The sequence below is a fragment of the Vombatus ursinus genome, unplaced genomic scaffold, assembly GCF_900497805.2.
Source record: "Vombatus ursinus unplaced genomic scaffold, bare-nosed wombat genome assembly UNPS02014807.1, whole genome shotgun sequence".
NCBI lineage: Eukaryota > Metazoa > Chordata > Mammalia > Diprotodontia > Vombatidae > Vombatus > Vombatus ursinus.
Window position 1 is genome coordinate 29,461,581 of NW_020954585.1, and position 25,898 is coordinate 29,487,478.

The 25,898-nt window shown below is 36.0% G+C and overlaps 1 protein-coding gene across 1 annotated transcript in view; it reads left to right on the plus strand.

The window, feature by feature from the left end:
* Window positions 1-25,898, plus strand: part of DMXL1 (Dmx like 1) — a 122,694-nt gene that overhangs the window by 6,113 nt on the left and 90,683 nt on the right. The window contains exons 2-6 of the mRNA XM_027874639.1: window positions 6,701-6,826; window positions 18,082-18,159; window positions 20,057-20,135; window positions 21,596-21,728; window positions 23,249-23,315. Coding sequence (XP_027730440.1) covers window positions 6,701-6,826; window positions 18,082-18,159; window positions 20,057-20,135; window positions 21,596-21,728; window positions 23,249-23,315 — 483 coding nt within the window. The remainder of the gene's footprint in view (window positions 1-6,700; window positions 6,827-18,081; window positions 18,160-20,056; window positions 20,136-21,595; window positions 21,729-23,248; window positions 23,316-25,898) is intronic.

Consider the following 25,898-nt stretch of genomic DNA (forward strand, 5'->3'; position numbering starts at 1 on the left):
AAGCATTTTAACATCAATAGACACTAAACATTTATTAAAACAGTAATTTATGTGCAAGGTACTGGAGTGATTTGCCATTTGCTTTTCTATCTCATTTTACAGATGAGGCAAACAGGGTTAAGTGACTTGCTGGTTAAGTGTCTGAGGGCAGATTTGGAATCAAGATGATGAGTCTTCCTGACTCCAGGTCTGACACTGTCCACGGCACCACTTAGCTATCCCATGTCCTAACAAGTTTCCCAAAATTTACCATTTTCTAAGTAATTCTTGTAATGTGTTTACTACCAAAAATATATAAGTAGTTATGGTTAGCTCTAAATATACTCTCTTATGTTTTTAATAGTCTTACATTTATTCAGCACTTGTACGTTTACCAAAAAAAATAAATAAACTCTTTCCTTATGACAACCTTGTAAAGCAGATATAGCACTATTATCCTCACCATTTTACAGATAAGACAAACTGAGGTTGAGAGAGATTAAATGATTTGCCCCCAATCACAAAAAGTGGAGGAAATGGAAATGGGACAAGGAACCTAGGTTTTTCTGATTCCTCAGTCAGTGATCTTTCCACTACTAAGCACTGGTTTGTGGTCAACCATTTTTCACCTTCGAGATTCTTGTTCATATGAAAGAACACTGACAAAGTTGATCAATATTATATTTGATTGAAATGCCCATTTCTAACATTTCTGCTCATGGCTAGTCACATAATGGTTGCTAGAAAATATTTGTTAATTGATATAATTGGTAGACCCTGGGATTTGAAGTCAGAGGACCTAGATTCAAATCCCGCCTGTCATGTCTACTACCTGTGAGACATTAGGCAAGTCATTTAACTTCTCTGGAACTCACTTTCCTCATCTGTAATTTCTGAAAAAATTTTTATTATCATGTATATGTTAGGTTATTAGTTGTTAATTTAGTTTTAAACAACTTCTAGTGTTGTAGCTCTTTTGATCATAGAGCATATAAACCTCTTACACCATTCGAAATGTTTTATTTCTTAGATGGTTAAAATAAAATGTGACAGTTTATTGCTAATTCTGAAGTCGCAATGAAAAAAGAAAAGCATTAGCCTTAAGAGTTAGAAGACCTGGATTCAAATCCAGCTTCTAACTTATGCTACCTGGTGTGACCATGGGCAAGTCATTTAATTTCCCTGGGTTTCAGTTTCTTCAACTGTAAAAAATACAGCTCTAGATCTCTGATCCTGTGAAGTATTCTACAGAGAAGGGCTTATTATTTTAACCACTATACAGCAGGACAGGAGAAATATGCAAAATATTGTCATGTATTATTTTAGAAATATATAACCTATAAAAACTTCAAAGATTTTTATTCTTAGTATACTACATATCTATATATCTATATCTGTACATATATATATATAAAATTTATTAACTACCTTTAATTTGAGAAAAATTTAGTGGATCAATCAAGTAATAGTGTGTTCATGTAGGTCATTCATTTTTTAGATTAAGTAGAGAAAATTTCAGGTAGAAGGTTGACCTCAACCCAAGGTATTACTGTAAGTTTGGGGGTTTCTCTGGCTGAGGGTAGAGGTCCTGTGGAGAAAGTAGTAGTGTTTTTACTGTTTTATCAGCTTAGATGTAAGTCTGTATTTTCTGTTGGGTAAAATAAAGCTTATCACATGTGTAATGTATTGTTATTGTTACCCTGAATTCATGGGAGCTGAGGATCGGCATTGAGTGTCTCACCAAATCTTCTTTGAAGTCTCTTTTGTTCTAATAGCAGACCTTAATAGGGTTTAATTAGTTTAATTTATTTTAAAGTGAACAAAGCTTTATTAAATATATATGATTATTACATGAATCTTTTTGATTGTGTACAAAGAGGATTTTCCCACATATTCAGTAGCTTTGTAGATTCATATACCTAATAAATGGCAGCTTTGTCTGCCTTTCTGTCTAATTACCTATCCACCTATCCACTTAAGGGTTTGGTGTGTGTGTGTGTGTGTGTGTGTGTGTGTGTGATGGACTCCTTTGACAATCGGAAGCCTGTAGACCCCTTTTCAGAATAATGTTTTTAAATCTATAAAATACTTAGAATTACAAGGAAACCAATTATATTGAAATTCAGTTATCAAAATATTAGAAAAAACAAGTTTTACAACTTTATATACAACAGAATATCCTTCCCCATCATTTTATGTACCTGAGGCCAGAGAAGAAAAGTGACTATACTCAAGGTCACACAGGTCGCAGATGTCAGAGGTAGACTTTGAATCCAGGTCTTCTGAACTGATCTTTCACTCCAGCATACTGCCTGACAAAATATTATCCTTTTGGGTAGCTCTTTTCTTAGAGAAGATGTTATCACTATTTCAGTAACTATTTACTAATTGTTCAATTTGTGTTTCAAAGCTCCCAAAGTCACCAATCTTTTTACCCATTGTTACCATTACTTATATTCCAAAGAGATCAAAGATAAAAGGAGGAAGAATTCATATGTATAAAACATTTTTTGCAGTACTTTTTGTTGTAACAAAGAACTGGAAAATAATTTGTGTCGATCTACTGGGGAAGGACTGAACAAGTTACAATATATAAATGCAGTTGAATATTATTGGCAATGAGAAATAAGAAAAGGTTGGATTTAGAGAAATATGGGAAGATTTATATGAACTTATGCTGAGCAGAAGAATTAGGAGAACAGTTTGTACAATAACAACATGATAAAAAAAAATAAATTTGAAAAGACTTAAGTTGTCTCTGATAAATGCAGTCACCAACCACAAATCCAGAAGACTAATAATGAAACTTATTACTTACCTCCTGTGCTGTTGTAAAATGCATTTTTAAACACTGTGTGTGGATTTGTTTTGTTTAGCCCTGCTTATTAGTCACAAGGGATTTTTAAAAAGAAATAGAGGAGGATTGGGGGAAGGGGAGCTAAGTGATAGTGATATAAAAAAGAAAACAGTTATTGAAGCATTTAAACACAAAAGAGAACAAAAGGAGGTTGAGGGGAGGTGCTGACAAGCAAGGTGGCCTTTAACATGAAAAAAGTAAGTTCTTTGTAATAGAACTTTGTGGTTTTATAAAAAATCTTCTTTCTGTTCTTTCATGTGGAAACTTCATGTTAATTGGTGTTATGAAAATGTATGGGGTAATGCATTTTTTTAAATGTTGTTGTATCAATCCTAGAGGATATGGGTGTAATCTTTATATAGTATGTCCTGTATTTCTGTCATTTTGGGTTATTGGTGGCCAAAGAAATTTTCTCAAAGCCTAGGTCTTTATGATGTCACCCTCCTACCCAGTAAACTGCAATGGCTGCCTGTTACTCCAGAATCAAATGCTAAGGCTTCTGTTTGGCATTTAAAGCTCTTCACAACCTGGTTCTTCCTCCCTTTCCAGTCTTCTAATACTCTGTGATTCTGTGACTCTGTGACTCTGGCCTTCCTGTTGTTCCTTGAATAAGACATTCCATCTCCTGACTGTGCATATTCACTGACCATCCCCCAGCTCTTACTTCTGGCTTCCCTTGTTTCTTTCAAGATTTAGCAAAAATTCTGCCTCCTTCAAGAAACCTTTCTCTGTCCTCCTTGATGTTAATTCCTTGCTTCTGAGATTATCTCCTACTTATGCTTTATATATCTTGTTTGTATGTTGTCTCTCTCATTATATTGTGAGCTCCTTGAAGGCAGGAGCTATTTTTGCCTTTCTTTGTATCCCCATAGCTTAACACTAGCTAGCATGTAGTAGATGCTGTATAAATACTTGTTGACTTGACTCTGCACCCTTTTGCTCCCCCTCCCATCTAGCTACATTGACCTGTTTGCTGTTCCTAGCACATGACCCTCCATCTTCTGTCTCTGTGCCTTTCTTCCCTGCCTGCAATGCTCTTCTTATCTCCTGAGTTTTCCTGGCTTCCTTCAAGGCTCATTTCAAATCCCACCTTATGCATGAGGCCTGTCATCATTTTTCTAGCTACTTGAGCTCTGTTCATATCTTATATATACTTGTTTCTTTAAATGTTGTTTCCCCCATTAAAATAAATGCCTTTTGAGAGCAGGAACCTTCTGTGCCTCGGTGCTTAGTACTGTGCCTCATGAATACTAAACCCTTAATAAATGATTTCTATTTATTGCTCAAATTAAACCACAAAAGAAGATGCTAATTTATAAATGTAGTTTTCAGATAACTTTTACTTCAGCTCTGGACCTGCTTTGTTTTTGTCCCATTGAAGAATAATTTTTAAAATCACTTCAAGGTAACTTGAATAATAACAACAGGAAACATTTATAGTAATGATTTACAAGAGAAGAATTTCAACAAAATGACAACAGTAAATGAAAAATCAAATACAATAAAATGAAATTAAGGTTGATAACATGGTATTTTTGTTATTATACTTGCATCTGACTAGTGAATATTGAAAGGTAATTTTCTTTTAAAAAGCAGTTATTCATCAACCATTTATTAAGCATTTACCATGTTCCTAGGCACTGTTCTGGGTACAAAGACAAAAGTCTCTGCCTTCAAGGAGTTTACATTCTGAAGGGGTTGGGGGGAAAGATGTACAAACACAGGATATATTTTAAAAAACATAAAATAGACACAGGGCCACTTTTGTGGGAAAGGCACTATCATGTAGAATAGGCAGTATTGTATGACGAGGTTGGGAAGGTAGGGTAGAGCCAGGTTTCAGAGGACTTTAAATGCCAAAGGAGCTTATATATGATCCTAGGCAGCAGGATCCCTTGGAGTCTTTTGAGTAGGATAGTAATAAGGTCATACATGCACTGGAGACAAGTGTCATTTGGGAGGAACAGCAAGAATGCCATTTTGGCTGTATTGTAGAGAGCATGAAAGGAAATAATACATCATCTTGGCAAGGAAGGAGAGGTTTTATTTGATCTTAAATTTTACAAGGACTTTGTTGAGTACTCCATGGGGAGAGGGAGGTATGGTCAAATCTATGCTTTAGGAAAATAGCTTTGGTATCTGTGCTGATGATGGATGAATTCGACTTTAGAGTGCTCAGAGACTTGAAGTGGGGATACCAGTTAGACAGCTATTGGAATATTCTAGGTGAGAGGTATTAAGGGCCTGGACTACGGTGGTAGCTATATGAATGGAGAGAAGAGGAAGTTATTATAGAAATGGAAATGACTGAATGATGCTGTATGAAATCACAACCTGATTAATTGGGTCCACTACAGATTTGTTATCTGACCACAACAAGGACCTCATTAAAAGGATCAAATCCCTACTTTTCCCTAATTGATTAGCTGTCACCTTTTCCACAACTGTTGTTCCAAACTTCAGTAGAAGTCTTTGCCTACAATGAGAAAATATAGGCTGTTCACCTGAGTTCTTTCTTCTGCCTTTCTGTACATCTCAGAACTCCTTGACATCACTTCCTCCTTTATTCCTGTTGCTAAGGAGGTAGTCCTTTTCTTCACTAAGACCAGATCAAGTCCTCTACTTTTTGGTCCCATCTGTTTGTGGGCCAAGATTGCTTGGGCCGGGTCAAGTGGTTCTAGCTTGAGATTAGAAGAAATATGCTAGGTAGCCCACATATAACATATTATTTTTATAAGTTTACATAACAATAGGATGAGAAGGATATTCAACAAAGATATGGCTCCTCATCTCCATGCAGAAAGATGCTTGGTCAATTGCCTTAACTTACTCAGAAGTAGTGATTTACTCAGTAACAGTAACTTACTCAGTTCATCAAGCCTGAGGAGTACATACTATTTATGTAATAGGTTTTTTAAGTCTTACTTCACTAGGAACTTAGATCAATGTTTCCAGGCTTAGTCCCCTGGGCAAATTATCTTATTTTTTTTTTCAGTTAGTGTTTTTAAAATTTCTAATTGACTTTTATTTATTATCTTTTGTTTTTATAACACCTAGATTTCCTATCTCTTTGTTTTCCCATTGGCTATGTCCCTTGTGCATAGAATTCAGTTCAGCAAAACAAATCAACTCTTTTTTTTTTTACAGTGCTCCATACCCATAGTTCCCCCACATCTTCCAAGAAGAAAGGGAGGTACATTCTTGTATTTCTTCTTTGTGGCCTAAGCATAATCATTATAATTTCACAGAATTCAGTTTCGGTTTGTTGTTGTTCTTTACATTTACATTCTTTGGACATTTTGTTTACTGTTTTCCTAGTTCTGCCATCTTTGCTTTTCATCAGTTTATATACATTTTACCATGTTTCTCTGTATTCATAGCACTCATCATTTTTTAAAGCACAGTTACATTCCTTTACATTTATGAACCACTATTTATTTTGCCATTACCCAATTGTTTCCAGTTTTTTGCTGGAACTTCAAACGAAAAATACTATTATAAATATTTTGGTGTGTATGGGCCTTTTCTTTTTTTAAATCATCGACCTTCTTGGGATATATACTTAACAATAGGATCTCTGGATCAAAAGGTATGGATATCTTAGTCATTTTGCTTATCATAACTCTAAATTGCTTTCCAGAATGGTTGGATCAATTCACAGCTTCACCAACAACGTTTTAATGTGCCTTCCATAGCCCATCCAACACTGACTATTCCTGGCTTTTCTCATCTTTGCCAGTTTGCTGAGCATGAGGAGAAAACCTAACAGTGGTTTTAATTTTCAATTCTCTTTTGATTAGTAATTTGAAGTATACATGACTTATCAAGGTTCTTTTTTTTGTGCTTGTGTTTTGTTTTTTAAAGGCTTATGCTTCTGGATGTGATGTTGTAATACTGGGAAGTAATTTTGAAAGGTTACAGATAATCCCTGGAGCTAAGCATGGGAACATTCAAGTAGGATGCGTTGATTGTTCAATGCAACAAGGCAAGGTATGTATAAAAGATATAAAAAATTTCAATTTGTTATTGGTATGTTTTGTAACTTAGTAGCTTCAGATGCATGTACATCTGATTGATTTGATGCCTTACTTTACATGCAAGTCTATTGTACATGAAAATTTCTTTGCCTGATTGGAATTAATTTGAATGGCTTAGAAATTCAGCTTTATGGTTGACCTGTTCACCTGTCATTGTGTTATGGTTACCCTCTCTCAGTTGTATAGAGAAGTAATACTTTATGTTGTAAAGAGAAACAAGAGTTTATGTCTGAGTATCCACTGCGGAGGTCTAGGATAAATAATTTTATAAAAATGCATTTTAATTGAAGGAGAAATAAGAAATTAGTCTTTAGTCCTTTACTAAAAGAGCGTGAGAGGCAGCATGATGAAGTATATAGAGAAGCCATTCTTGAAGTTAGTGTGGTTTAGCATCAAGTCCTGCCTCTGATAAATAATTGGCTGTTTGACCCCAAGCAAGTCACTTTGCTTTGAAGTTGTGTAGATAACTCTAAGATTCTATGTTGTAGAGATGGTATTTTACCTGCATTGATAGAAGGAATTAATTCACCTGGTAAGTTTTCTATACCAAAGGAATCACAGTCCTGTCAACCAATCAGTCAAGTATTTGTAAAACATCTACTGTGTCAGCTACTGTGCTAGGCTCTGGAGATACAACTGCAAATAGTGAAACAACTTATATTCCAAGATACTAAGTATACGTAGTATGAAGTTAATAAATACAAATATGCAAAATAGTTAAATCCAAAGTAGTTTGGGAAAGAGGGCAATAGCAGTTATGGGAATCAGGAAGGGTTTCATGTAGAAAATGGTGCTTTAGCTACTTTTTAAAGGAAGAGTATTACTCTGAAGTAGAGTTAAGGAAGAATACATTCCAGGAATTGGGAGTGGACAGTGCAGAAGCACAAAGCAGGGAGATGTGGTGTGGTAAGTAAGAGAGACAAGGCTAATTTTGCCAGATCTTAGAGTATGAGAGGGGAAGTACCATCCATCAAGGCTGGAATAGTAGGTTGTGGGCTGATATAGGACTTTAAAGCTGGAAGGACCCAACATGTCAGTTGATGCAAAATGTCATAATTTTACTTTGAAATAAAAATTTTCTTCCTACCCTCTCTATTTTCTTTGCCTCGTGTATTAAAAAAAATACACTATCAATTGGCAGTTTGTTCTTTAAAAATATTCCTAAATTTTAGGCCTTCTAGTGTTAAAAGCTAATGAGTGAAGTCTATATTTTATCCTAGAGGCAGTAGGAAGCTGCTGGAGTTAGCTGAGTTTGGGAATCACATAGTCGTATTGGCACTTAAGCAAAATGACTTTGGTAGCTTGTGTAGAATGGACCAGAGTGGTGAGAGTCTTGAGTCATGGAAATCAATTAAAAGGCTATTGTGAGAGGTGATGGTGGTCTGAACTAAGGTGGTAGCTATGTGAGTGGAGAGGAGGGGTCAGATGTGAGAGATGTTGTGAAGGTAGAGCAAGATTTGGCAGCTACTTGGAGATGTGGGGTGAGGGAGAATGAGGAACTCAGGATCATGCCAAGGTTACAAATGTTGAAGTCCAGGAGGACTTTAGTTTTGCATTTGTTGGGTTTAAGATGTCTTTTGGACATCCAGTTTGAAATGCCCAATACTCAATTGCTGTGGATACAAGTACAAAGAATGAAATAACCCCTACTTTCAGGGAGCTTACGTTCTAATGAAGACAAATATGTATATATAAAAAAATATAAAGAATTAACATAAAGTTAATCAACATAAATATATAGTCATTAAATACAAAATAGTTTGGGAAGGAGGACACTCGGAGTTGAGGGAGTCAGGAAAGACATACCAGAAGGTAGTGCTTAAGCTGTGTCTTTAAGGAGAAGAGACTTTTTGAAGCAGAAGTAAGAAGGGGGGAGTGAAATCCAGTCATGGGGGATGGGTATGGTGGATACAAAGGCATGGAGAGGTGAAATAGAATACCATGCCAGAAAAAAGACCAATTTGACCAGATCACAGTGCAATGAGGCTGGAAAGGTTGGGGCTGGGTTGTAAAGAACGTCAAAAGCTAAATCAGAGGAATTTATTTTTTATCCTAGAGACCATAGGAAGCCCTTGGATTTGATTGAATAAGGGATCGCATGTTCAGATCTATGAATATGGAATAATACTTTGGTAGCAAGGTGTAGGATTAGTTGGATAGTGAGAGATTCGAGCCAAGGAGATAGGAGATCATTGCAATGTGAGATGATAAGGGGCTAAACTAAAGTGATAGCTTTTTGAGTAGAGCAGAATGGTCTGAGACAAAAAGTTATGGTGGTAAAAACAGCATGATCTGGCAACTGATTGGATATGTTGAATGTTGGAGAGTGAGAAGTTGAGATCACAAATGTGGGGTATTGGAAAGATGGTGGTAGCCTTCAAGAAAAAAGGGAGAAAGGGGAAGGTTTTGGGGGGGAAATGATGAATTTAGATTTAGACATATTTAGTTTAATATGTCTCCAGGACATCTGGTTTGAAATGTCCAATAGGCAGTTGGTGATGTGGGGCTCAGCGTAATAGCTTGGGCTGGATATATAAATCTAGGAGCACAGAGGTGATAATTAAGTCCATGGGATCTGATAAAGTTATTGAGAGAGCATTAGAGTAGGGATTGTTAACTTGGAGTCTGTAAACTTGTTTTAAAGGTATTTTGATAACCTTTTCAATGTGATTGGTTTCCTTCATAATCCTCTGTTTTTTATTTTATGTATTTGAAAACATTATTGGGGGAAAGGGCCCAGAGACTTCACCAGACTGCCAGAAGGGTCTATAATAGACACAAATATTAAGAATCCTTCATATACAGAAGAAAGAGTGCCAGAACAGCACATTGGGGAATACCCACAGTTAGGAGATTTGATGTAATGGAAGAGCCAGGAAAGCGACTGAGGAGTGGTCAGACAGGTAGGGTAAGCCAGGAGTAAATATTGTCATGAAAATTCAGAGAAGAAAAGGTGGTGGACAGTGTCAAATGCAGTAGATAGATCAAGAAGGAGCAGGATTGAGGAAATTGGCAATTAAGAAATTATTGGTAAACTTGGAGAAAGCAGTTTCAGTTGAGTTATGAAGGCTAAAGTCAGATTAGAAAAAGTTGAAGACAGTAGTAAAAGGAGAGGAAATGGAAAAGTTCAGTGCACACAACTTAACTTTTTTTCCTTCCAAGAAGTTTATTTTTAAGGAATGATTTTAGTTATTAACTATTTCATAAAAATTATGCTTTATTTGATTGGCATTTATTAAGCACCTACTATGTGGAAGGCACAATGCTAGGTCCTAAGGATATCCAGACAAAAAAAAACCAAATTAATGTTGCCCTTAAAGAAGCTTACAATTCCTTTTTTTTGAAAATTTAATCTTTTTTTCATTTAACAAAAATCCATTTTCTTCCTCTCGTTGGGGGAAAAAAAAGTTAAAAACCTTTATAGCAAATATGTACAGTCAAGCCAAACAAACTCTTGCATTAGCTGTGTCCTTGAAATATGTCTCTGCATTCATTCTTAAGTCCATCACTTCTGTTCTCATTGGTTCTCTTCATTTATCAGAGTTTTTAAGTCTTATAGATAGATTTTTAAAGGAATTTGGCTGAGAAAGGAAGGAGAAATATTGGACAATAGCTTGAGAGGATAGTAGGGTCTAGTAGTGCATGTTTTTTAAGGATGGGGGAGACTTGGGAAAGTTTGAATGCAGTAGATAGGTAGAGGTTTAGGGGTGGGGCATGATTGAATATACAACCTTATGAAGAACATGGGATGAGTTGGGATCAAGTGTTCACTGTAGAGGGGTTGACCTTTGCAAGGAGAAGGGCCACCTCTCTGACAGACTAGAGAAAATAAAGAGAGTAGGAGGTGATATCAAGGGATTTTGAGGTCTACAGGAAGCTTATATTTTATGCCTTTTTTTTTGGTAAAGTAAGAAGCAAGAGCCCCAGCTGGGAGGGGAGGGAGTGTAAAGAAAGGGCTTTAGCAGGAAAGATACTTGAAATCACTTCTGTGGGAATGATAAAGGGAATCAATTAGGAAGAAATAAAAAGACTGCCTTACCACAGTGAAGGTCCAGTTGTGGTTGGATAACATCAACTTTTAATAAATTCCGTACCTAGTCAACTTGGTTGTGGGATCTCCAGCTTCCATTCAACAGTTTACAAGTAGAAGAGGTGCAAGAAAGCTGCTGGGAGAAATTCAGGGCTGAGATGTGGGAAGAGAAGATTGAAGGGGGTGGGGGTGGGGGAGGAATTCAACAGCAGAGGACAGTATGGGGTTGATATGGCTAACTCTTGGTTGAAGTTGGAAAGAGAGGTAAATGAAGTAGGAGCATGCATGGGTAATGGCCTGAGAAAGTGCTGAGGGGTAGAGGGAATGGAAATTTTGATCAGGCAATAGAACAGGTTTGGAAAACATGAAGCATAGGGAGAGGTGAAATGCTCAGAAGTTATGGGCAGATAGACTATTAGAGTTTATTAAAGTACCCTAGTATAAGTCAGGAAAGAGTTTGAGAGAAGATCAAGAGGGCAAACCAGATGGTGATTTTGAGAAAGGAGGCAAAATGACTCTGATCAATCTCGCAATTTTGATTGGGTGGGAAATTTTAATTTGTGGACTTCAGGAGAGGAAAGGTTATCAAAGTGAAAGAAACAAAGGGAGAATCTGAAGTGAGAGTAGAGAATAAGAGTATTCTGATTCCCCCTTGTGGACTAGTGTGACCTGTCATATAAAAGAAGGTACAGCCAGTATTCTAAAGGATAGCCAGGGATGCAGGGTAATCGGGAGAAAGCCAGGTCTCTGAGTTCTAACAGGTGAAAAAAGTATATGAGAGAAAGCGAAAGAAGGAGTTTGATAAAGGAGAGTTTGTTCACTATGGAACTGGAATGGAAGAGATAGGCAGGGTTGCATTGGGACAGGTGTGGAGGTTGAGTTCTCAGTATAGGACTGAGAGCTTGAGGAGTGGGCAGGGGACAGTTTTCTCTTCCTACATTTTTTTTTAAGGCAGTTGGGTTAAGTGACTTGCCCAGGGTCACACAGCTAGTGAGTGTCAAGTATTTGGTCTGAGGCCGAATTTGAACTCAGGTCCTCCTGACGTCAGGGCCGGTGCTCTATCCACTGCGCTACCTAGCTGCCCTTTCCTACATGTTTGCGATTATTACTGGGATAGGGAGAGAAACAGGAGAAGACATATGGGGTAATAGTGAATGGGAGAGAAGCTCATTATTTCCAATAGGTGTTCCAGAGACAGCAGGGCCAGGGATAGGTATCTTCTTTTACCTGGGAGATTGCTGAGGAACTCAGGAGGTTATGGGGTGATGAACCTCTGGAAAGATCCTGAGCAAATGCTTAATCATTGTTTTTTCATTGATTCTTTACACTGAGCCACAGGGCAAAAGTATAATTTTGTCAGAGGCTATCTTTGTCACTTCTAGAGGACAGACAACCTTTATCTCTGTATAACTTTGGGTATGTATTGAAATACAAGTGAAGCAAATATTCTAAAAATTTAATGCTTATGTCAGGCTGGAATAAAGTTGAAATAGCCGCCTGGATACCTATCCTGTTTACTGGTACAAATTCTGAGAATTTGAATTGAGGAATGTAACACAACAAGCATTTATTATTATCCCATTATATGTCCAGCACAGTGCTAAGTGCCAAGGAAGCAAAGAAATGCAAAACACTGTCCCTGCTCTTAAGGAATTCATAGTTTAAGGGGAAGGAGGGGAGAAAACATGCTAAGTATAAATGAGATAAATTAGAGATAATCTCTTATTATGGCACTAGGATTAAGGAGGATTAAGCACAAAAGTGCTTTTTAATCTGGATTAGGTTAATTAACTGAAGATTCAGAAGTGTTTTCTAGACCCCACTCCCTACCCCATTACAATAATATCTAACCAAAAATAATTCACTTTAACAATTCAGCAAACCATCTCTGCCTTCAGGAACTTTACAATCCAGTGGACAATTTCACAGACCTTTTCATAAAGTGATTTTTTACCTAATTCATATTTGCCATGTTTGTAGGGGAAGGAATGAGAAAAGGAGGCAGGATACTGGCCATATACCCAGTGGAGTGAGGGTTGCAACCTGTACAATATTCAAGGAAAGTGGGGGCTTAGGACAGAGAAGCAAGAGCAGGACCGGCCACGTGGGGACCTGGCCTGACCTGGAGGAAGAATGAGGGGAGGGAACAGACATATGTGGGCCAGTCAGTGACACAGACAGCAGAAGACAAGAGAACAGTCATGGAGATGAAATACCTGATCACAGAAGGATAGAAGACAGACACGTGGGACAGGACAGCAAAGGTCTCCTCTTGGTACCTGAGGTCTCAAGCTGTGGAGGTGGTTTTGCCTATCTGTTCTTCTGTTTTCACTTGGAAGTTTTTTGGTTTTTTTTTGGGGGGGGGTTGGGTTTTTTTTTGGTGAGGGATGGGGAGTAGGAGGGCAGGAGCAGAGAGAGAGCATAGCACTATAAAGTTAACATAGGTGGGGTTTTTTGGAATGCAAATTTCTTTCAGAATTCTTACATGAAGTAATTGCATAATGTGAATTTACGTAAAGTAAGAACTGTCTCTACTGAGTTCTGAGGTACTTTGCTACTGGCCTAGTTATAGACTGTATGCAATAGAGAAACAATATCTTCTGATCATCTTATTTAAAATGCTGATGCTTCCATTTCTAAAGAGCACCTCTGTGTTTGGGTTCAGGGATGAAGGAAGAGTCTTTGTTTTTAATTGAATTTGATTATGTAGATCCCCTTGAAACATTGTTTTTTCTCTTTTACGTATGCTTTTTATAGCCTACCTTTTTATAAGTAGTTGATGCTTGAGAATTATTTTTAAGTAAAATTCAGGGTTCTCCCTTATGAAGTACCTATTTTGGTCAATTATACCACCTTAGTCACCTTGGTTCATAACCTCAGTTATCTTTTATTATCCTCTTATTCCATATTTTTGTGGTGCTATGGAAATAATTCTGAGTTTGGTTTCAGAAACTGGGGGTTCATATGCCAACATTTTCACTATCCCTTGTCCCTAGATAGGTCACTTGATGTCTCTGAACCTTAACTTCCTCTTTTTTTAGGGTAAAGGGGGTTGAGCTAGATGAATCTCTGAGTTCCCTTTTCTTCTTTAACTCTGTTCACAGTTTAGTCAATTTGGAGCGTGCCTGTCTTTCATTAAAAATATTTCTTATATCCATTACTGTTTATTGCCATCATCCTAGTCCATACCCTTAATGCCTAACCTCTTAGTCTATTGCATAATCATAGGTGGAGCAAGGTCAGTAATTTGGTCCGGAGAGACCTCAAAATTATTCTTATATTCTGATATACTCTGATAATTTGTTCTGGTTGTGTTTGTCTGAATTTTCCTTGTTAGGTTTTCTAGAGGGGCAGCATGATGAAGCAGAGAAAGCACTGGACATAGACTTATTTGTCATGTGACTTGGAGCAAGACACAATCTCTCTGAGGCTCAGTTTCCACATATGTAAAATATAGATGATAATGCTACATAGAGATGTTATGAAGAAAGTGCTCTGAAAACTGAAAAGCCCTGTATGAATGTTTGCTATTGTACTATATTCTCAGTTACACAGATTTACACTCTGGTCATCTTTTTCTATGCTGATGTAGTACTGTGGAAACATCATTGGTTTTGGAGTTAGAAATCTTTGGCTTAAACCCTGCCTTTGAAATTCATTATCTTTGTGACCTTAGGTAAATCACTTAATCTTTTTTGGGCCTGGAGTTACTGTTTCATCTAAAAATGGGGGAGTTGCGTTAGATGGTCTCTAATGTCTCTTTTACTTTTAAATGTATGATCCTATGACCCTTACATATATGTTTTTCTGCTCTTTTTTTCAGTAGTGTCTGACTTTTCATGACCTCATTTGGGGTTTTCTTGGCAGAAATACTGCAGTGGTTTGCCATTTCCTTTTCCACCTCATTTTACAGATGAGGAACTGAGGCAAACAAGGTTAAATGACTTGCCCAGGGTCACACAGCTAGTAAGTGTCTGAGGCCAGATTTGAAATCATGAAGATGAGTTTTCCTGACTCCATCCATGGCACCACCTAGCTACTCCATGACCCTAACATATTTAGTTAGACAATGTTGTTAAGGATAATCAAGCCCTGGGAAAATTGACTTGCACATCCCGTACTCACCTAAAACTAGTTTATGTCAGAAAGTTAATTTACAAAGAGAGATACCTCATTTGGGAATCAATTGGGAAACCAAATGAAACCAAATGAAGGTTGTTTGGCAAATGTATGGAATCAGCATAAGGGAGGTACTTTAAGAGAGAAGTCTCTCTATTAAGGGCCCCTTCTGTTAATGTTGGATAAATATTCCATGAATGTAGAGCCTCTTTTAAAATAACTTAAATTATTCCCTTTATTATTTTGCTTACACCAAAATTCACATAAAAAGATCTCATATTGAATCATGAAGTTAAGAGTCAAGGACATGTGGCCCTCTATGTCCTCAGGTGCAGCACTTTGACTGAAAACAAACTTCACAGAACAAATCCCCTTAATAGAAGGATTTGTTCTGTAAAAACTTGGACTCCATCAAAAACTTGGACTGCACCCAAGGGCCTAGAAGGCCACATGTGGCCTCAAAGCCACAAGTTACCCCTGGTCTAGGTACTATGTCCCTCTTTCAGTACTGGCTTTGGCCTGTGGAGGAATGTATAACACCACCTACCACAGTGTTCCTACCAGGTTCTTTTTCTAATTCATACTATACATTCCTACTGGAAAATTCATACTGTACATTCCTACATTCTGCATACCAGAATGATCTGAGATTTTGTCAACTTGAGGTACAGGAACTCTCATCTGTAGAGGGAGGTAATCCATTTATTACTTAGTAGATAAATGCCCTGAGATATAGATATGGAGATTTAATGACTTGCCCAGGGTAACACAATACAGTTAGTGTCAGAGCCATTTTTTCACTTATGGATCTCTCTACTCATTAAGATGCTTTTACTGATACTAATCTTAAATTTTCTTATTTGCAAATTCTGCTAGTTTGAACCTATGCTTAAAATTCAATGAATTCATCAGTTGGACAGTCATTGTATCGAAGCAAATTACTGCACCTTTATTTGTTGGTAGACTGTTTGAAGCTCTCCCTAGAAAAATCTGATTATTTTCCCAAACTTTTGGTTGTGTTTGATCGTCCATGTACAACAGACATAATATATTGCCCAGTCTGTAGTTGAAGTTTTTTCATTTTGGGAGTGGGAGGGAGATTGTTACATTGTAGCTATTTTAGATCTGACCTGTAGTTTGAAATTAAATGTACCTTGCTTAACTAGCAAAAGATCTTTGTGGAAAAAAAAATAGAAGTCTTAGGGTACATATGACTCGGTTGTGTTGGTAAGAATGGAATGAATTGTTCACTTAGAATTTATTGTTACATTGATTCAGAAAACTTGCCATTTAAGCAAATATTCCCTGCTATATATTGAGAAAATACAGATTTCTATATTAAACTACATTTTTCATTTTGCTTATTTTTCTTTAGAGTTTTGCAACTTTGACCAAATTCTGTTTGGCAGTTTTAGGCCACATTGATTTGCGTAACATGAATTATGTGCATTAACTTCTATTTTGAACATTTTTTACTTTATAAGTAAAATCCAACTCAGATGATGCTTAGTTTAATGTACTTGTTTATTTATGAAGAACAAATTGGGAATTGAAGGAAGAAAGTAAAATTCCAGTTTCAGAGAATTTACTTATCGGAACTAAATGAAAGTAGGAAAAGGTATATTGAGTAAACATTGCTACAAATGAAAGATAAACACATTTTGTGTAATTTCAAAGTTTCTCTTGTTTCTTATATAGATTTAAAATTTTAGAAGGTTTTAAGAGGTCGAAGAATTAGAAAGGGGCATGACAGTTTAGTGTGAGTAATTTTGTTGGGATTTAGAGACTCCCAGAATAGGGTAGTTATTGTGGAAACTAGAGGTTTGCTTAATTTAGGGAATTTTAAATGTGGGTTGGAGCAGTTTATCAAGGTAGCTTCTTATATATGGGGGAGTGAAGGCACTAGAATCTAGCCCTGGATAACTAGCTGTGTTAACTTTAGACTCCCTTCTCACTGGCCTTTGGTTTCCTTCCGTAAAATGAACAGGATAAGATTCTAAAGTTCATAGTCTGAACTCTGAGACTGTCACAAACTATTTTAAAAGAAGGAAATATTTGAGGGGTGGTTGAAAAAAATGCCATTCCAGGTATGAGCTTTGATTTATGCATTCGACCTGGCTCAAAATAAATTTATTTGGGAGAATAATAAATTAATAGAATTATGAACTATGTTCTAAATACCATATTTCAATACTGATGATATTAGTATCTAATCTGGGATATAGAACTAGAAGAAAGGTTAGAAATTATTTAATTCAATTGCTTCATTTTACAAATGCAGAAACTTCTCAGAGACATTAAGGGATTTGCCCAAGGTGCCACAAATAGTAAGAAGCAGAGCCAGGAATTGAATCCCAGTTGTCTGATTCTTTATCTAATGGTCTTTCCACAATTCTGCATAAGGTAGAATCAGGAAGGGATGTTTGAATGGTGCAGATATTGTGAGCTGGAAGCAATTTTAATTCTGAAAATATTATTTTTAATTCTAAATAATGTTAATTTTGAAGATGTTATTTTTAATTCTTTTAAAAGTTTAATATTTTATTTTCCTTAATTACATGTAAAAACAATTTAACTTTCTGTTTTTTCAAATTTTGAGTTCTAAATTCTCTCCCTCCCTTCTTCACTCCCTTCTCCCCTCCGTTGAGAAGGTAAGCAATTTGACATAGGTTATACATATGTGGTCATCCGAAACATATTTCCATATAAGTCATATGTGAAAGAAAACACAGACCCAAAAAAAAATAAAGAAAAAGTATGCTTTGGTCTGCATTCTGATGCCACCAGTTCTTTGGAGATGGACAGCACCTTTCATCATAAGTCCTTCAGAACTGTCTTGAATCATTGTATGACTGAGAATAGCTAAATTATTTACAGTAGATCTTCATACAGTATTGTTCTTTTTGTGTATGTTATTTTTAATTCTAAGAAAGCTTAGGTATTTTTTTCTGCTAGAAGGTTGTAGAGAAGAAAGCTGCAAAAATTTTAGCGATCTGCATAAAAATGTAATCAACATTTTTGTCATGTTACATATTAATTTTTTATTTTTCTCCTTGAAGATTGCAGCATCGTATGGAAACATTATCTGTGTTTTTGAGCCAGTTAACCTACTGAAACAAAAGAATACTTCTAATGTGGTAAGCAGTTTATCATTTTTTTTCTTTTATTTCTTATTATTCTTATATTTCTTTTTTATTGGAATATTCTTTTCCTAGTCTTGTATGAATCACAGCATATGAACCAATATTTAGGAAAATAATTACAGATAGGATCTGTATTTTATATTGTTAAGGGTATATTAAGCAGTTGCTTAAATATATTTTACTTTTACTATAGCTATAAACTAGTTCAGATGAGCTATCTTGAAATTATTTTGACTCTACTGATTCTTTGCTTATTTTATTGATAAGCATTTGAATACTTGATAAACCAAAATTTAGCAATAAGCTGTACGGTAATTGCAAAATAACCATAATCTGGTCTAGTGTGATCATTTTCCTTTCTACTTCCTTTATGACACTTTCAAAGATACGTAGTAGAAGATACTATGTATTTTTTGAAATAGTAGAACTATGTATCTTTGAAATATTTAACACCCTCAATTTTCTTTCTTCTTGTTTTTATTATAGTTTGTAATTACTTATGAACAATTTCCTGTTTGTAGTGGGTTTCAAAGTGTGGTAAAAAAGTGGAATGGCTTAAACAAAGTGACAAATAAGACCTGTAACAAAAAGAACTGGGATACTTTACCTGATTTCAGGATTATGTGTAATGATTTTAAGACTAGGAAAGATGACAGAGATAAGTAACCAGTTTTTTCCTAGCTCCCTTCAGGATCTCCCTTTGAAATTTCCAAAAGAATATGAAGGATAATGATCCTTCATTCAGATAAAATAATGTACCTCATATTTACATAGGACTTTATTCTTTTCAAATCACTTTATCCAGCATCTCATTAGGTGATATTAACTCCATTTTGATGAAACTGAGATTTAGAGAAGTTTGGTAAATTTGTCCAAGATTATATACCACATTTGTGACAGACCTTAGACTAGAATCCAAGTCTTTTCACTCTCTAAGTGACTGATCTTTTCATTATACAACATGATGGAAGAATTTATAATAGCTAAAAGTTAATATACAGCCATTTAAAAATGTTTTTACTATGTAAAATGTCTTTATGAAATAAAGTATCAATTAAATAAAAGAAGCAGTTATTATGTTATCTTTCTCTTCTGAGTGCACATAATTGGAACCATGATAGTAGTTGGGAAAGACTGAAGGAAAAGCAATTACTTTATTGGAGAAATAGTTTAGACTCCAAAAGTAGCAATAAATGTGTATAGAGAGATAAGGCTGTTATGAATGGAAACCAATTGACTTGGAAAGGTATAATAATCCTGAGTTACTTTAGAAGAAAGTCTCAGAGAAAACATTTAGGTCCTTACAAAAAAGCAATATCACTTGATTTTTGTGGCTATAGATCTTAAAACTTTTTTTATGAATAGGAAATCTTAAATTAAGCTTTACAACTTCTCTTATTCTGGATTCTATTTTTTATTTTGTTGGTTCTACTCTAATAGCCTCTTGGTGATGAATTATAACTTAACATGAACAAATTACATTGAGTGTGAGAATCACAGAGATGAATTAACAACTAAGTTTAAATGTTTGTTAAACAGATGAACATCAGCATAATAAAATTAAATGTTTGAATGTGAAGCAACTTATGTCAGTAATGGCCAAAGGATTATGTCCTGTTATTCAACATTCAGTTGTTTCTATGGTGGGGATAGAAATTATAGTGTGGAGTTTGTAAATGGGCAAGTAGTATGAAAGAAAGATGATTGAGTTCCTGGGAGTAGGCCATATTTATATCAGTTTTCTTCATCTTATTTACTTATAGCTAACTGAATTATTTGAACTTCCCTTCTTTGCAGATGATTCCATTTGCGAAGGGAATAAGCAGCAAATTTGTACATTTATTGAAGAGTGGAAAGAGGTGCTTATCTTAATTATTACTTTTGATTTTAGGAATTATATAATCAGTGGCAGAAAAGTGGCCAATTTTTTCTGGAGTCCATAGCACATAATATAACTTGGGATCCTACAGGTAAGAAAACATGATTAAATGAAACATGGTATTTTTCCTAGATATGATACTGTTCTCATATTAAATTTTAGTTTGGTAAAATTTCAACTTGAGGAGAAATTTCCTGATATCCTGGGATAAAAGATCTTAGAACATATTCAGAAAAATATATCTTGAGTTTCCATTTATGTTCCATAAACTGATATGTAATTTTTTAGGCGAGATCATTTTAAAAGTATTATCATTATTTTGATTTACTGCAGAACTGAAGGAAGGGTAATGGCCAGTGGCCTATTACTTGGCTGTAGCAGTGCTCTTCATTCAGAAGATAGTTGAAATTTCACTTGAACAATGGTAGTAAAAAAGAATGAACATTTCCTTAAGTATATTTGGTGATGGATTTCAGTCTGCATACAATGACTATTGGTTATCTTCTTAATCTTAATCTTAGTTTATGAGTTTTGCTTAAGATGTCTACAGATCATCTAATTTAACATGTCCAATAGGCATTTGGAAATGTGAGTCTGTAGGTCATGAGAGAGCTTAGGGCTGGATAAGTTAATCTGATTGTCATTACCCTGGAGATGATAACTGAATCCATGGGAGCTGATGAGAAAACCCAGTGTAATAGCGTGTAGGGAGAAGAGAAGAAGGTCCAAGACAGCCCTGGAGAACACCTAGTTTATGGCCTGGATGAAAGCTTAGCAAAGAAAACTAAGAAGCAGCAGTCCAAAGAGGGCAACCAAGATAGAGTAGGGTGGCAAAAACCTAGAGAAAAAAAAGAGTACAAGGAAAAAGAGGGTGATTGACGTTGTCAAAGGCAACAAGTAGTCAAGAAAGATGAAGATTGAGAAAAGCTCATTAGATCTGACAATTAATAGATCATTGGTAATTCTGGAGAGAGCAGTTTCAGTCGAGGAATGAAACTGGAGCCAGAATGCAGTGAAAGGGAAGGAAGTAAGGCACTAATTGTACATTGCCTTCTGAAGTTGTTTGGCCATGAAAGGGAAAGACATGTGATGATTGCTAGCAGGGATGGACAGTTGGTCTGATGAGGATTTTTTGAGGATGAGGGGAGCATAAGCATGTTTGTAGTAAGTATGGAAGCATCCAGTAGGTGGGGGAGTGATTGAAGTTTAGTGAGAGAGTAGGAAATATAGAGGAGCCAGTCTTCTGGAGAAGACTGAATGGATCAATTTTGCATATACAGTGGTTTGCCTTGCCATGTGAGACAGGGGTGAAGGAGGAGACAGTGGCAGGTCATTTGCATGGTGTGAGGTGAGAAGAGAAAGGGAGAAGACAGCCCTCGGGGAATGACCTGAATTTTTTTTTCAGTGGATATAAGGCAAAGTTCTTAGCTAAGAATGTGGAGGGAGAGGGAAACCATGGAATATTCCATAAAACTTCAGTACATGTATGGAGTATATAGTACATATAATGTACTATAGAGAAACAATAAATTATGCCCCATATCATTTTAGGCAGTCGTCTCTTAACTGGTTCTAGTTGTTTGCAACTTTGGTCAAATAATAACTTGGAGAAGCAATCTGAAGATGAAAATCCTGAGAAAACAGATCTTAATTTTGGGGACTGGCGATGTATCTGGCAGTGTAGGTAAGTAGCAAATATGCAAATGAAATCAGTTTTTAAATTATTTTAATGTTATAGATTTGTAGAACTAGATGGAACATCAGATATTATCTAGTCTTAATCATTCTATTTTCCAGAAAGGAATGTTAAGAACCAGGGACTTAAGTCATACAGGTAGTAAGAGTCAAAGGTTCTATTAAAAAATGAAGGATGACTGCCCTACAGGAAAATGGAAGGAGAAGAGGATAAGAGAAGTGTGGGGTTGATAGAAGGGAAGGCAGATTAGGGGAAGGAATATTCAGAATGAACGCCATCTTGGAGTGGGGGGAAGAGGGAAATGGGGAGAAAATTTGGAACTCAAAATATTGTGGAAGTGAATGTTGAAAACTAAAAATAAATAGATTAATAAAAATAAAAAATAAAACTACAAAAATGAAGAACAAACAACAACAACCAATCAGAGGTAGGATTTGAACTCAGGAGGTTTTCTGACTCCAGAGGCACTGGTTTTTCTACTTTACCACAATATATTTGAAAATGTTTGATAGCTCTTCCTTAATTTAGCTTTTAGGCATTAGAAACCACTGTAAAATCAAAAAGGAGATGGGAAAGATAGGTTTTATTATTCTTCATTTGGAATTCCTTTTCTTCCTTCTTTTTTACTCCCTATGCATAGGAATAGTTCTACAGATCTCTTTATATAGCATCTATATCTATTTATCTATCTATTTTTTTTTAAAGACAAAGCTCAAACACTTCCATGTTTGTAGAATTAGGGAGAGGATGTTATCTTGTTTAGTGTTAAGTGGGAAAAGATTAGCTATTATTTCTCTAAGGATGGATGGGGTAGGGAGTGGGTGGGGAAAGGAGGAGAAATTAAGTAGGTAGGTAAAGCACAGCTCCATTTAGAGGAAATAAAATAAAAATGGGAAATGAACTAGATCTTGTTTTGAAGGAATTAAAGGACAGTATTAATAGTCTCAAAAAAGTATCGGAGAAGATTATATTTTAATCAGTCATGTCCATATCTAGTACTGCTCTTGCTCAGTTAAACCCCATCAGATAATTTAGCTTGGAAAATACTGCTGTTACTGGTCCAAACTTCTTGATGTTGGAAAGTATCTATGAAATTCTAGAAATCTAGTCACCAGCAGCTCTGGTTTTGAAATCTCAGCTTTTCAATTAACTCTCTGTCCTTAAATCTTCCATCTTTGAAGCGATAATTTTTTATGTATTTTGTATTACTATATAGAATTGATATAAAGATTTTGACTTTTGAAATCATCTTAGGTTTTAACTGATTTGATACCTCATTTTCTAAATCTTGAAGTTTTTTGTTGGCTTATGTTTGTAAGATGTTGAGAGAATATAGCAGTGGATTTGATACTAGAGCAGTGCATGTTCAGGTATGCTAGTCTGAATATCTCATTGGCATTTAAATAGATTGCTCAAGTATAGACTAGAAAAGTGGTATTGAATGCTTCCTTAATTTTGTTATCCTTGAAATGCTTAGTGATGAAGGTAATTGCTGGTATATTTTATAGGACTGCTTCTCAAGTTCATTTAATGAGATTTTCACCTGATGGAGAATTTTTTGCTACTGCAGGAAAGGTAAATATTAAAACTTCTGACTATATGTTGTTTTGTATTTAGAGACAGAGAATACAATATTATTGTCATTGGATTGATTTTATTTAGGTAATTTTAGGTAACTAAATGGTTCTTTCACACGAACGAAATTCAGACTGCAAATATGTTTTAGACTGGTGTTGTGACCATTCTTTAAAGTGCAGCAACTATATTTAAAAGCAGGAACTTGTATCATATGACATGAATTCTTTGAAAGGCATTTGCAAACATTTCTTGCTTGTGCACATTGTGAGGTAAGCCATTGCTTCAAGAGCAATATATCTAAAAAAACTCACGTGTCATGGAAAGCAGTTTTATATTCATAGTGCTCTCTTTTGCACTGGAGTATCCTCCAAATAGTAATATCTCAAGGGCTCTTTTAAATTGTAAGAGTGGGATGCACTTGTATATAGTTTCTACATTTAGTTTTTAGCCAGAAAGAAAAACAAGGGAGTTTACTTTAATATTCTGTTAGAAATTCATCTTGAGGGGCAGCTAGGTGGTGCAGTGGATAGAGCACCAACCCTGGAGTCAGGAGGACCTGAATTCAAATGCGGCCTTAGACACAACACTCACTAGCTGTGTGACCCTGGACAAATCACTTAACTCCATTGCCTAGCCAAAAAAAAAAAATTCATCTTGAGAGCCTTGGGCAGATCAGGTCTCTATTGTTTGCTCTATGCTTCTCACTATAGCAGATCTCCATGTCTTTCCTGTTTCCCTTCTCCTTCATCAGAAGTTGACAAAGGTGTGGTAGCCATGTTTAGAGCTGGTGAAAAAAAAAAATTAGGTGGCTTTTGGTTTGGGGAGGAGAGAATCTACTTGCTGCAGGTTCAAAAATACTTTCTGAAAAATTGTAGTACTACTACAACTTGTTCATTTTTGACAATTTAAAAAGAACAAAATGAAACAAAAATACCTTAACAGTAGTAGTACAATAATAGTATCCAGGTAGAAGTATAAATAAAACTTGAGATCTTGAGTTTAATGTAGATGGTAGCTCAAATATAGACTCATATCTATTTTTGAAATATTTTGCTTCTGATGGTCACTTAATTGCATGGAAAATTATCTAAATATTAATATACATTTAACATAATTTTATTAACTTCATATCATTTTCCTTAAAATTCTTTAAAATTTCCTTTAAAAAAAGTTATAAGCCTTCCAAAGAGTGTGTCCTAAAACATTAGGAACCTGTACCCATGAATGAATAATGTTTTATGACTTCAGAAGAAATGAACAGAGGAAAAAAATCCATTACTTCATTTTGTGCAATGGAAAGAGACCTTAACATGGAGACAAAAGCCATGGTTTTACAATCTGACCTCACTGTTTATTACCCTGGGGACCTCTGGTCCCTTATCTGACAGCAATCAATTGACTTTCTACCTCTCCCTCTACCTTCCCTCACCAAACCCACTCGATGACCTTCCATCTCATGTGACTTAGTTCTCTCCCAGGACCCTTGCCTTAGTCACTTTCTCCTTGATGAAATAGTTCAACTCTACATTGTCCTCTTGAGTCACTAGCTCCCCTATCACTTTGTGTCCATTATGCATTGTTCAACCTTAACCTTGAATCACTCCCACTGTCTTTGCTGCTGAATGAAGGTAGAGAAAAATCACACAGTTATTCTGACTGGGTCCTCTACAATTTGTCATACAACCTCAACTGGATCCTCAGTATTGCTAGACAATACTAATACACCTCCCTTTTGAACTTATCACATTTTACAGAAAAAAAATTGGCCGTTTGTTTTGAGTTCCTTCTTCTTCATCTCATATCACTTAAATACCTTCTGCCAGCTAGGTGGCTCAGTGGATACAGCACTATGCCTGGAGTCAGGAAGACTCATCTTCCTGAGTTCAAATTTGGCATTAGAAAATTACTAGCTGTGTGACCCTGGACGAGTCACTTAACCCTGTTTGCCTCAGATTCCTCATCTGTAAAATAAGCTTAAAAAGGAAATGGCAGGGGCAACTAGGTGGTGTAGTGGATAGAGCACTGGCCCTGGAGTCAGGAGGACCTGAGTTCAAATGAGGCCTCAGACACATAACACTTATTAGCTGTGTGACTCTGGACAAGTCACTTAACCTCAACTGCCTTACTGCCCCCCCCAAAAGAAATAAAAAGGAAATGGTAAACCACTCTCATATCTCTGCCAAGAAAACCTTAAATGGGGTCACAAAGAGTCAGACACAACTGAAACGATTGAATAACAACAAGCCATTAACTCCTCCTTCACCTCTGTCACCTCATGATGAGATGGCCATACTCTTTATGAAGGCTAACCCCCTTTTTTTGCTCAGGTGATCCCATTCCATCCCATCTCTTCCAACAGATTGCCCCTTCTGTTATTCCCATTCTGTCTTTTATTTTCAATCTTTCCTTCCACTGGCTCCTTCCCTATTGTCTACAAACATGCCTGTTCCCCCATCCTGAAAAAGACCTTATTTGATCTTTCATCCTCACTATCATCCTCTATCTCTTTTGCCCTTTGTAGCTAAACTCCTCAAAAGGTCCTCCATTCCCTTTGCTCTCACTCTCTTTACTCTCTACAGT